Source organism: Lemur catta, chromosome 7, assembly GCF_020740605.2.
Source record: "Lemur catta isolate mLemCat1 chromosome 7, mLemCat1.pri, whole genome shotgun sequence".
Taxonomy (NCBI): Eukaryota; Metazoa; Chordata; class Mammalia; order Primates; family Lemuridae; genus Lemur; species Lemur catta.
This window is the reverse complement of record NC_059134.1, coordinates 85,264,077-85,276,920: the sequence shown is the minus strand read 5'-3', so window position 1 is coordinate 85,276,920 and position 12,844 is coordinate 85,264,077. Positions and strand designations below refer to the sequence as shown.

Here is a 12,844-nt window from a genome sequence, read left to right as displayed (position 1 = left end):
GGCCACAGACAGGTAGGGGTCTGAGGTGGGGGGTTCGGGACAGCGGTTATACAGCATCCTCCTTGCTCACTTCAAGATGTCATTTGCTGTCTCACACCTAAACTGAGCCCCCTGGCAGGGGAGGTAGCGCCCTGCTTTCTCTGTCCTTCCGTTCTTGAGCCTAACGCCCTGTGTGGCGTGGCGCAGGAGCTATGCATGTTGCTAAATATCATGGAAAGATGAAAAGTTTTTTCCAGCAGGCTATGGTTGCAAAGGGTAAGGTTTCCCAATGGTGATGGCCTGGAGCAAACAGAGGGAAAGGAGAGCTTGGGGGCAGACGAGGAGAGCTGGGAGTGGGGGAGGGGCGGGCTCCCCTTGCCTCCTGTCACCAACTCCCTGCTCCCCCAGGCCACGCAGCCGAGCAGCACCTCCAGCTCCGTCCTCACCTGAGCGCTGCACAGTCCTGCCCAGCTCCGCTCCCACCGGTGCGCCCCCCTTCCCGCCCCAGCACCCAAGAGAGGGAGCCCCGCGGGACCTGGGCTGGCCCGGCTGCAGCTTCCCTTCCAGCCACACCTCCCCGGGCCGCGCAAGGGTTAAGGCAGCCAGAGGTTTGGGCTGACGTCGCTCTGGCTGAAGGTGGCTCCCCTCGCATGAGGACCGGAGAGCCGGGCGAGCTGAAACCCGAGCTCCGGCTCAGCTGGGGCTTGGGGAGGTCCCTGTAAGAGCCGCCTGCCCGCCGGCCTCCCTCCGTCCCTCCCCTCCGTCCCCCGCAGACACTCGGGCACCCGCCGCGGGCAGGATGGAGCTGGGCTGGTGGGCGCAGCTGGGGCTCGCTTTTGTGCAGCTCCTTCTCATCTCGTCCTTGCCCAGAGGTACTGTGAGTAGTGACACCCGGGGAAGGGGCAGGACCAGGGAAGTTTCAAGAGGAGGTGGTGGTGGGGGGCAGGGGGCTTGGCTGGTGACTATGCAGCTCCTGTCGCCCTCCCTGGGAATGTGACACGGTTTTGTCATCCCTGATTGTGAGACTGAACTATCTCAGGATGGGGGACCAGCTCCAGTTTTATTTGTTCTTTTTATCTTTTTAAAAGTACCAAATTACCTTGGGGAGTCACTTCTGTCTGCCTTACCCGCTTTGACTTCCTAAAGCAAAGTTTCCCCTGGAACCAGCTCACTCAGAGGTGAGCAGGAAAGGAAGAAGAGAGCGAAGGAAACGCGGATAGAGAGCAGGGCTCGCCTGGTGTTCTTCCTGGGGAATCTTGCTTGGTGAAATCTTACAGACATGACATTCTGAACAGACCTCCGTAGGAGATACACTAACCCTGCATATATATGTATACACACATACACTGCCTTCCCCGTAGGAATGAGAAAGAAGAAGAAAAAGCAGAGGTTAAAAGTGCAAGTTGTTTCTGGGGGATGCACAGTGTTTGTTTTGAAAGAGCCCTGGCTTCTTTGTTTTTCACATGTCATCTTCTGAACCACAATCTCAGATCAAATGGGCTGCAGGGGGCCAATGAGGCTGGGACCTGACACAGAGCTTCTGGGAGCCTCTTGGCTCAGCCAAGACAGAAGCAAGGGAATGGCAAGCTTGTCCTCGCTGGCAGGCAGGGAAATGGGGACTTCTTAGGAGCATCTGTCTTGTGGCTCGAGGGTGAGGTGTCAGGAGGTAAGGTGAGATCTCATGGAGTGAAGGCAGGCTGCAATGTACAGAGACAGCTGTGCCTAGGGGCAGGCTACGTGTCAGCCTCTGCTGCTTCCCTTCTGCTCTGGCTATGTGTCACCCGGGCTGTACCTGAGAGCTGGTGCTCTGCCATTGAGAATGAAACAGGACAAGTGGGGTGGCGAGGAAGCCAAACTCAATAGCCGACCGTATAGAAGGGGAACACAAACTATAAGGTCTGTCCCTTCGTAGTAAACAAAAAGCTGACACACACGAAAGTCCCTCTCCCCTGTTTTGGTCAATACTTTCCACCTACCCAGAGCCTGCCTGCCCAGGTAAAATCTTCCTTAGTGATTTCCTATCAAGATGGCCAGAGTGTTTCATTGGAATTTTGCCTGGATTGGAATCTGGAAGAACCTGAAGACATTAATGAAGGAAGAAGGAGCCGTTCCTGAGGGTCTGATAGTCCACAAGCCTAAACACTGACCCAGGAGTAAGCTGCAACTTTGCATGAGGACTCCTCCCTGTTCCATCTCTGCCTTTTGGAACCAAACCCGCGGGGTGTGGTGTCCTCAGATCAATTCCAGAGGACCCTGGTTCTTCTCAGAGTACCAGGGCACAGTGGATTTGATTCCTCATGGTTGCATCCATGATCTCCCACTTCGTTTTCAAATGAGGTGGCAGGTAAGATGGGTCAGACCCATAAAAGTTAAAAATCAAACCTTAACTGTCCCTTTTTTTCTAGCCTAGGATCTGAAAAACCCATTTATTTCTGACCCAAGAATCTCTTTTACCTTTTGGTATGAGAAAGCTTCAGGGAGGGTGCACGGTTTCTTGGCAGCCAAGCTGCTGACTGAACCAGAGAACAGCTTCACGTGTCTAGCAAGGAAATTTCAGTTGTTGAATGTTTTATTCACACTTAGAGGGAAGACGGAGGAATAGAGTGAAGAAGGAAAATATTTCTTCAAGTAGTGAAGGAGTCCACTCCCTTCTGGAATTCTGAATCTGGCCCTGTCGAGAAAAGCTTGGAAGCACATTTCCTCTAATTGCTTTTCTAAAAAGAGTATGTGATGAAATGTAAACATCCACTGGGATAGTACGGAAGACTGTTGTTGCTCATTGGCATGTGACCCGTGTTGGGAGGATGAGAATCCAAACATTAAGCCAAGCGATAACCCAACATAAACAGAATGTTTGGGGAGAAACCCAACTGCACTGACTTCACCAAATAGCAGTAGCTCTGCCAGGGCGATTTTGCCTAAAGAGGAAAACCTCATTTAAAATATGGGACTCTTGGGAATGAAACCTTAATCTGGAGAACTTCACAAGTGTTGCTTCCAACAGACATTAGCTTGTGGGGAATGAACATAAATACAACTGGGAGAGATAATTCGAAGTGCAGATATTCAGTGGGCAAGAGCAGCCGGCTGAGAAAGAAAATGTGGAAAGAAAGCAAAGGAGAAGGAGTGGCAGGAAAAATTAGATGTTAGCTTACACTGGGATGTGTTAACAAATTCCTAGGAAAGAGCTATGACAATTGGGCCTTCTTGGCAGGGGTGGACTTTTGTGGGGGATCATGAAGACGGTGTTTCCCTAATATATACTCTGAGAGCTCCTGGCTTCCCCAACAGGAAAATAATTTCATGATTGGATCATGGAGTTTGGGAGCGGAGAGTGACTTTAGAGATTATTTTAGTTTGAGTCCCTCCATTTCAGAGGACACTGAAATCAAACATCTAGCTAACATTTAGTGAGCATTTATGATGTGCCCAGTCTTTGAACCAAATACTCTATGTGCATTAATTCTCAGACTGCCCTAATAAGATGGGTGCTATTATTATCCCTGTTGTACAGATGAGGTTCAGAGAGGCTCTAAAGATATCCAGGCATGGTTCCTCAAAAAATTAAATATAGAATTGCCATTTGATCTAGCAATTCCACGTTTGGGTATGTATACAAAAGAATTGAAAGCAGGGACTTGATCAGATATTTGTACCCCAATGTTCATAGTAGCATTATTCTCAATAGCCAAAAGGTAGAAACAACCCAAATATCCATTGACAGATAAACAAAATATGGGCTATACATACAATGGAACATTATTCAGCCTTAAAAATGAAGGAAATTCTGATACATGGAGCAACGTAGATGAACCTCAAAGACCTTACACTTAGTAAAATAAGCCAGACACAAAAAAACAAATATTGTGTGATTCCACTTATGTGAAGTACTTAGAATAGTCAAATTCATATAGATGGAAAGTAGGATGGTGGTTGCCAGGGGCCAGGCAGAGGAGGGAATGGGGAGTTATTATTTGATGGGGACAGACTTTCAGTTTGGGATGATGAAAAAGTTCTGGAGATAAATGTTGGTGATGGTTGCACAACAATGTGAATGTACTTATGCCACTGCGCTGTGCACTTAAAAATGCTTAGAAAGGTAATTATATATATATATATTTTGCCACAATAAATCAATTACAAAAAAAAAAAAAGACAACACAGGCAGATTAGTGGAGGCTGGGGTAAGACCAGGCTGTCTACTATCTGAGCCCAAGTTCACCCGTTACCCGGCTGACTTCTGCTCACACATGTAGCATGTGGGTTGATTATGCCGATGTACATCCGGCTCTGGTAAGGTTTCAGGACACACACAAAGCAAGAGAGAGAGAGCCCTTGCTAGCTCCTGTTTTGGTGGCACCACTGCAGTGTCTTGGCTGGCTGTGGCAAAGAGAGAGATTGTAGAGCTGAAGGACAGCAAACTGGTAGCCCTCGGGCCAAGCAAAGTGTCTGCAGAAGTATTTCATAGGACACGGTGCTTAAAAATGTTTTGCACCTGAATGCCTTGAGGTAGGCTGGATCCTCTCTAGGGTCTGACCCGCCACCTTCTCGACCCACATGTCTGATACCTGCTGGTCCCTACTAGCATTTGAGTTTTTGACTTCCATTTCTGAGAGGGACGGGGCAAGAAGGGAGAGTGAGAGAAAGAAGTTGGAAGGCTGGATGCTGAATGGGGAGAAATGCAAGTGAGTAAAACTGCTAAGGATTAATTGGTAACAGGACTTTTAAAAGCATCTGGTATATTAGATTTGTATGGGAATCACATAGATTTTAACTTGCATGTTTCATGGAACATAATCTCACTTCTCTCTGTGACCTCCAACTCTTTGGTAAAAGGTTTTACTCTTATGCATGCCCTTGAGTGTGAGCTTTTGGTGGAAACTGAGGACAAGGCTGGGTGTTATATCTGGGTCCGTAAACTGTGGATAAAGTACATTTGGACCTGGGAGCCCAGAAGCAGAGGTGACCTAGAGCATGTAAGTCCCTCAGAAATATCCAGAATTCTTGGAAAGAGCTTTGGAATGCCACTGGCATGGACTGTGGGTTTGACCTAATCTTATCTACACCTGGGTCACACTGGCTAGACAGAAATGGCTGAGGTAATGATGTCTGGGGGACCTAACGACTGGCCTTAAGTCAGAAAATTATTTCCATCTGCCCTGCTGGGGGTGGCCAATCCTGATGCAAGAGAAACTTCTCTACTTGTCTCCCCTGAGAACAGCTCTAGGAGCTGCAATTGATTTGGGTGTGTGTGTAATTTGGAAAAAGTGCTATTCCAATGATAAATGAGGGAAGGTTATGCCTCCTCCCCCGACATGGCGAAGGAGCAGTCACCCTCACTCTATGGATATTTGCAAGTTACAAGGGCCCGGCTTCCCTCTCTTCTTATTTTATTTTAAAGGGGAGAGAAATGCAGTGTTTACATTTTCCAGTTCCTGAATCCCGGGGCAGAGGACCCAGAGGCCAGCTGGAACATTGAAAGCTACCAGATCAGTGGCAGACAGTCTATCAGATCCCAAGCCTGGTCTACGCTTAAGGAATTCTGTTTGTCATCAGAGAATCTGTGCCAAAACTTTAGGTTTATAATGGAGAGAAAGAAGTAAAAAAAAAAAAAAGTAGGACAAACCAGACCTTATACCTGTAAACAAAACCACAAAAGGCAGGCGGAGAATTGGAGGTGGCTGGAGATGTTCCACTCTCTGAATCAACGTGACGTCTACCCCACTCAACAGCCCCAGTGGGCCCACTGGGAACCCAAGAGGAGCCATTTCCTAGAGGAAACAGGGGCGCTGAGCAGACCAAAAATCCAACCGACTTCTGGGATCGCTGTCCACTGTGCCACCTCACTCTGACTACACATGGGAAGTGAGAATTTCTTTGTCCCATGGTCAACTTTTATAATCCAAATCATGTGTCCGTTTCTAGAGCCACAGAATTAAGGGAGAGACATATTTCATGTCTGGCCCTGACACTATGCATCCCTGCTCCTATATGGATTTATTCTGTCAAGATCATCAATGTGTAAACTCTTAAGCCATGGGATGCGAGGAGCAGGCCAGGAATGAACAAGGGAAACATTTTTCTCCCTTCTTTTTTGGCACAACGTAATTGATGGATAGTGCAGGGGATGGAGACTCACTCCCCTTCCTCTAATCCTAGGATGGGTTTTAACCAATTCATCTCAACCTTGAACGAGGATCTACTGTCTACCAGACACCAGTTCTTGGGTCTTAATGTCAAGTATTGCAAAGAAGTGCTTCTCTTGGCTAAGCAGCAAATGGAGACACCTATTTGTGCCCCCCTTCTGCTGCTGGAGTTGGATAAATGCCTTTATTCCTGCAGTCTGGGCGTCTTTATCTCCGCTCTCTCTAAGGTTCTGGCTGTCTCAGAGGGTTGAGTTAGCGGTTTGGCAGCAAGTATCTGTGTAAGTAGCAGTCTGGTCAGTTGGTTTGGTGATTAGAAAACCAGGACTGCTGCTGCCAGAATGGAGTGAGAAGCACATTCAGCTAACTTGAGCTCATGGGGAGACGTAGCAATTGTCCTCATAAGCTGCATTTATGGAGGGTTAAAAATAATTCCATCCAGCTTACTGGCAAACCACTGGATGGAGATGGGATGTTGGCCCAGTTTGTTTCAAATCAAATGAATTGTTTGAGACTCTGAGAAACTGAAATGTCAATGTTCTTCAAACCCTCCTCAGGAGTTAACAGAGGTGGTGGAGAACACCTGACATGCTCTAGGACAAGTTGCTTGAGCTTAGCTTCCAGTTGGCATCATCCGTTCCTGTATTTTCCAACATACCCTTGGCTTACCTGGATGCAAGCAGAAGGGAGGACTTGGCTGATGGTAAAGAATATTTGTTGTAGGATTTCTTGGTCTGGCTTTCTGCTTCCCAGGAGGTTGACTGTCTGCTTCCAAATGGTGTTCACCCTCCCTTCTGGGAAAGCCTGCTCCTCTAGCCAGCCCACCGGGAGAACAAAACGGGCAAATATCTCAAGCCCTTATGGAAATGAGATACAAACTGCAATAAACAAAAGTATTTAGTAGGCTGGTTGTGGTGACTCATGGCTGAAATCCCAGCACTTTGGGAGGCCAAGGTAGGAGGATCACTTGAGGCCAGAAGTTCAAGACCTGCCTGGGCAAAATAACAAGACCCCTATCTCTACAAGAAATGGTGGCTCCACATGTAGTCCCAGCTACTGGGGAGGCTGAGGTAGAAGGATCATTTGAGCCCAAGAGTTCTGGGTTGCAGTGAGCTATGATTGTACTACTGCACTCCAGCCTAGGGTGACAGAACAGGACCCTGTCTCAAAAAAAAAAAAAAAAAAAAAAAAAAAAAAATCTGTAATGGACCCAGTGGATTCCTCATTCTGGACAATAGAGACTCCAAAAGTCACAGCAAGAGAAGATAGAGGATTCTAACATCAGTCTTTGTCACAAATAGCCTTTACCTTGGGAATCTCATGTGCCTCCTATGTCCATATTCATGTATTTATTTGGAAATCCATATCAAGCACCTATTAGGTGCCAGGCATGGTTCTAGGTGCTGGGGATACCATGATTAAGACAGAATCCTTTTCTCCAAGGCACTTGCAATCTACTGAGAAGAACTTATGGTTCAGCATGGCATTTCCCAAAATGGGTTTCATGGAATGCTAATCCTGGGAGATATTCAGCAAAAATAAACAGAACCCAGGATGTTATGATGAATTAAGTCTGGGGGAATGTGGAAATTCACTATGCACAGAGCATATTATAGACTCTTCAAAGTCCTGCAAGAAAGACAGCTGTAATTAGCATTTTGCAGAGTTTGACCACAGACCGCCTCTTTTTGCAGAATACCTTATGCTATCCAGTGGAATTAGTGCTGCATGGAATGTAGTTTGGAAGACTCTGGTCTCTTGCCTGAAAGGAATAAACATAGAAGAATATCTCACTATCACAGTTTGAAAGTCTATGAAATGTGGGCTTCTCTTCAGCTTTTGCTGAGGTATGGGCAGGAAGTCTGATGTCCTTGTCACTTAACACTTGCTGAGATGCCGGCAGGACCACAGAGATGATGACATATTCCTATTGCTGTGGGAAAAGTCCTCACCGGCACTGACCTTCATGGGCCATCCAGAAAACTGATTTCCTGTGTTCAACTTGTTTGAAGTAATGTGGCTGGTCTGGGATTGTTGGGCGTGAGTCTGATTCCTGAGCACTCACAGTGGTGTGGCAGTTCTGGGCAGTGATAAGAGCTGTGACTTGACTTCCCAACTCGGTGTTCCTTGGTGTCAGCCATGCTGTCTTCCCTTCAAAAATAAGGAGAATATCTGGGCATCCTCCTAATCCCTGGGGCATTGAGTCCAAGGTTCATTCATCACCAATTACCCTCTCTTCTCCCTCTACCCTCCCTCCCCATACCCCCTCCCTGGGCTTGTCTCCAATCCCTTGTTATTTACTCTTGTGTTTGCTAGTTCTGACGTAGCCCAGTCACTGTGACCCTGGGTTGCACAACCCGAGAGTGGTCTCTCTGTTTACACTGGGGTTATATCCCATAGAGAGGGCACATGAGTTTGAACTTTTCATCCATCCTTTGTTGATTGTTTCTGGGACCTACTTTATTCCTGCCTTTGCCAAATATTGTCCTTGTTGTCATGCAACATGGTTTCTCCCTTGGCCCTAGCATTGCATGCCTTCTCTCTGCCCAAACTTGTTTCAGAAGGGATGACTGCAGTGACAATGGGCGAGGAATAAAACCAGCTAGCTGTTCCTTTAAAGGACATCTCGCCTAGGTGGACTTTGGCAAGACATGATCTCCTCAGCAAAGATTCAGCCCCCACTGAATATGTATGGAATTCATCTTTGCTATAGATGTCTTAGTATGGATATGTTCAAGTTTACATGTGCATACACATAGAAGAATAAAAGTACAGATGTGGATATATTTGTGTGTATATGTATGAATGTGTATATGCATGGGGCATAGAGTATTGTGGTTTAAAGGACAGGCCAGGGTTTGAATTCTGGCTGTGTTGTTTATGGCTGGTTTTATTTGGCAAGTTACTTTACCTGTCTAATGGGGCCTTCTCATCTTCCAGTCTATAGAGTAAGGGTAATTGTGCCTATACTGTAGGCTTAGTGCAGGTATTAAATGAGATAATCTATTTAAAATACTTAGCATAGTGCCTGATAAAATGGGAATACTCAGGAAATTAAGATTGTCTTCTCCTCCCCTTGTTTCTCCTGTTAATCCCACTAACACAAGTTTCACAAGGATTTGAGAAGAAGTGATACTGCTGTTTTCATCTGTAGTAGGATGGAACTTACATGGTCTGCCTGAGGCTCACTTCATTAGTCCAAAGTCCCATTCCATTCATCTGTGATTCTGTCTGGAAAAAAAAATCCCTAAAGATTGGCCATACATTTATTAAGTCATGACATTTTCTTTCTCCTGTTGGTTTTATCACACATCCACCTTCCAGCCTTAGGGGAAGTGCCTTCCACATGCTGTGCCTTAGTGTCTCTGTGTTTGAAATGGGGCTGGTGTCAGGTTCTTGCAGGGACTTAGGGGATAGTGTCTTGTAGAATAGGTGAATCTGAGCCAATGATGTTGCATGCCAAACACTGAGGGCCCCTTAAAATTCTGCAGATGAGATGTTGCTCATGACCATTCACCTGTTGTGATTCAAGGGTGGGGCCAGCCAGGAATACTTAGGCCAAAAGAAGTTCCCCTTCATCTTGTTCTAGCTTGCAGAGCTAGGGGAAGTAGCTATAATAAGGACTAGTTTGCTGGAAGCTGCTGCCAGCTCAGGGCTTAGGGACCCATCAGATGTACCATTACAAATGCATCCCACTGGCTCAACATCCCGCCACACTTCACACCTGTTGTTGGCCAGCCAGCTGCCTTGGGTAGAAAGAAAATCTGGCTTCTACTTGGCATCAGTGAACCTGGGTGGGAGGACAGTAATGCTAATTCCGGAAGCTTTTGGCAAAGAGGTAGACAGTGGAAGACCAAGACCCCTGGTGTAGCCCTAATGCATTCTGGCTCAGAAAGAAGATTTTGAAGTGTGCAAGATTGGGAGCACGTGGGACAGTTTGTAGAATTCCTGGGTCTAGGGAAGTCCAGATTGGAGTTTCAGGGTATAGCTTAAGTTTTATTATCTTTAATGTAGCCTAATGTAGCATTCTAATGCTTTGTTTGCTATATTATTTGCTGAGTTCTATTGCCAAGTATTTTTAGATGCATTATCCAATTATTTTTGTCAGTAACCAATGCTAATAAAAATAACATCTCTTCAGCTTACATTCCAACATTCGAAATAACCCAGAAGCAGCTGTCCTTCAGGGATTTCCGGCACCACAGTTGTTGAGGATAACGGCACCCGGGGGCTCCTCCAAGATGCTAGAGTTTGGGTTTTGTTCCCTTTGGCTACGGATACAGAATTTCTATTTCTAAAGAGAAGCAGCAGGGGGTGAGATATGTCCTATTAAATGGTGTCCAAAGAGGAGGTATTAGAGAAAAGAGATGAGGAAATCTAAAAGCAAGCAGGAAGAGCCCAGAATGCCAGGACATAGACATGAACAGACTGCTTGAGAAGGCCACGTATGTGTGGACCCCCGGGGGAGACGTCATAACTCATAACCTCTGCTCCCTCAGCCATCTCTTTTTTTTATTCTGCAGAGCATAATGGTACTGTCTGACACATATGCAATTTTTCTTCTAAAGCCCTTTATGCTCATTGCCTTTTTCAATGCGGTGACATTGACAGTTCCACCCCTGTACCTCCATTCCCCTGGGGCCTTGGGGAAAGGCTGTGGCAAGGTGTCTTGTCCCTGCTTGTCCAGCAGCAGAAATGAGGGGCAGATTCCATGACCGTGGGCCCAGACGATAGCCCAGAAGGTCAGAGTCCCTTTCAAGGCCACGAGGAAGTCAGGGTTACCATCTTTGATCTTCAGGCAAGCAGGAAGGGAGCACCAATACAAAGTAGAGCCTTACGGGAACTGGAGGGAGGGTGAGTTTTGGGTAACATTCTCCTAGAAATAGTGAAAGCAGAATAACAGGGCTGTGATTCTCAAAGGAGTATACTTATTGGACAGGCAGAGACTTAGACCCCGCCCCTAGAGAGTCTGAGGGAAATGGTCTGTTTGGGGTCCAGGAATACGACTTCTTAACAAGCATCCCAGGTTGTTTCAATGCAGGCGGTCTGGGGGGTGTGTCGTAGATGAGAACGTGGGCTTCTGACGCGTATGAACTGAGCCCCAGCTCTGCCACTTCCTGTGTAACCTTCACCAAGGTCCCTAACCTTTCTGTGCCATGGTTTCTTCATGTGCAAAATGCAAGATTGTAACGCTGTTCTGAGGACTACATGAAACAACATGTGGAAACACATGGAAAGCACTCGGCACCGTGCCTGGCTCAGAGCAAGCTCTCAGTATATGTCTGTCATTGCTGTTGCCATTCAGAATGATGAATGATCTCTCTGAGAGCCAGACCAGCACGACGGTCAGGCAGTCTGACCAAATAGCCTGTTTGGATTCGACTCCTGTCTGCTCCTTACTACTCATGTGATCTTGGGCATGCCATTTAACCTCTCCATACCTCAGTTTCCTTATCTATTTAAAAGATAAGGGTACTCACTGTCCCTATGTTATAGGATTGTTATAAGGGTTAAATAAGTTTATACAGGTGAACAGCCCAGAACTGTGTCTGGCAAATGGAAAGTACTGCAGAGGTGTTTGCTGTTATTATCTGAAATAGGTTATTCATCAACCCTTTGCCGTGGTTTCAGAGCACAGCAGTGTCTTCCCTAAACTCCCCTTTGGTGTCACTGTTGGCAGCAGAGCCCTGTTCTGGGTAGACTGCTGATGTGACCCATGGCATGGCTGTTGATCTTAATCATAAATATAGTAATAACAGCGAACTCCACTAGCCACATCCCTTTTACTAGCTTTTGTTTTTCTCATTGCAACCACGAAGGAGTACTATCATTAGCCACATTTCACAGACGATAAACTGAGGCACAAAGAAATTTAATGGCTTTCTCAAAGCCACATAGTAACTGGTGGAGCTGGCATTTGGGCAGTCTGATTCCCAGGTGTTTCTGCTTCATCAGTGCTGCTTTCTTCTTAAACTGCAAGTCCGAGGCATAAACTTTTAAGAATCAATGTCTTGTGTTGGAAATAACAAGGCTTTGGCCCCAGAAAGAGCTGGGATCTGATATATCTTCTTCTACCTGAAAGCTGTGTGACTTGGGGCAATTTACTTACCCTCTCTGTTTTCTCATCTGCTAAATGAAGAAAAGAATACCTACTTCAAAGGGTGGCTGTGAGGATCTGGTGAGCTGGTGCCAAGGGCTCAGATATATCCCTAGTGGGCGCTAGGTGTGAGGCAGTGTGTTTAATAGAGGATGAAGAGGGAAAGGAAGTGACAAGTTGACTTTTGCCCCCATCCTCCTCCCCAGTGTAACTGATCCAAAACCCACATACCTAGGGACTCTATTGAAAGTTTTATCACTTCTGTTACCCAAAGAGGGGATGAAGGCCTTGACTCTCCATCTGTCATTGTCCAGTTAACAGGAGGAACTGGGAGAAGGGGAAGACTGAAGTCACGGAGGTCGAGATCCAGCCAGGCTGGACTGAGAGTCCCCTGGTGACAGGCTGGCTCTCAAAGACTCAGGAGGAGGGACAGAGTCACCAAGGGCCGCAGGAAGCCATCTATCCCCCTGACCCAGGCTCTCATCATTCCTGCCTGGGCTCTGCCTGTGTCATCAGCCCCACGGAGCCGGTGGTCAGATCCTCCAGTGGTCAGGAATGCTGTGTGCTGCTTAGACACCCGTACGGGGTTTGGACAGCACAAGACGAGGGGGCCAGTGAGTGGTGA

At 46.8% G+C, this 12,844-nt stretch overlaps 1 protein-coding gene across 1 annotated transcript in view; it reads left to right on the top strand.

The window, feature by feature from the left end:
• Positions 1 to 545: 545 nt before the first annotated feature.
• Positions 546 to 12,844, top strand: part of PAMR1 (peptidase domain containing associated with muscle regeneration 1) — a 73,340-nt gene continuing 61,041 nt past the window's right edge. Inside the window, exon 1 of the mRNA XM_045557814.1 lies at positions 546 to 851. Within this exon, the coding sequence (XP_045413770.1) occupies positions 779 to 851 (73 nt within the window). The 5' untranslated portion in view covers positions 546 to 778. The remainder of the gene's footprint in view (positions 852 to 12,844) is intronic.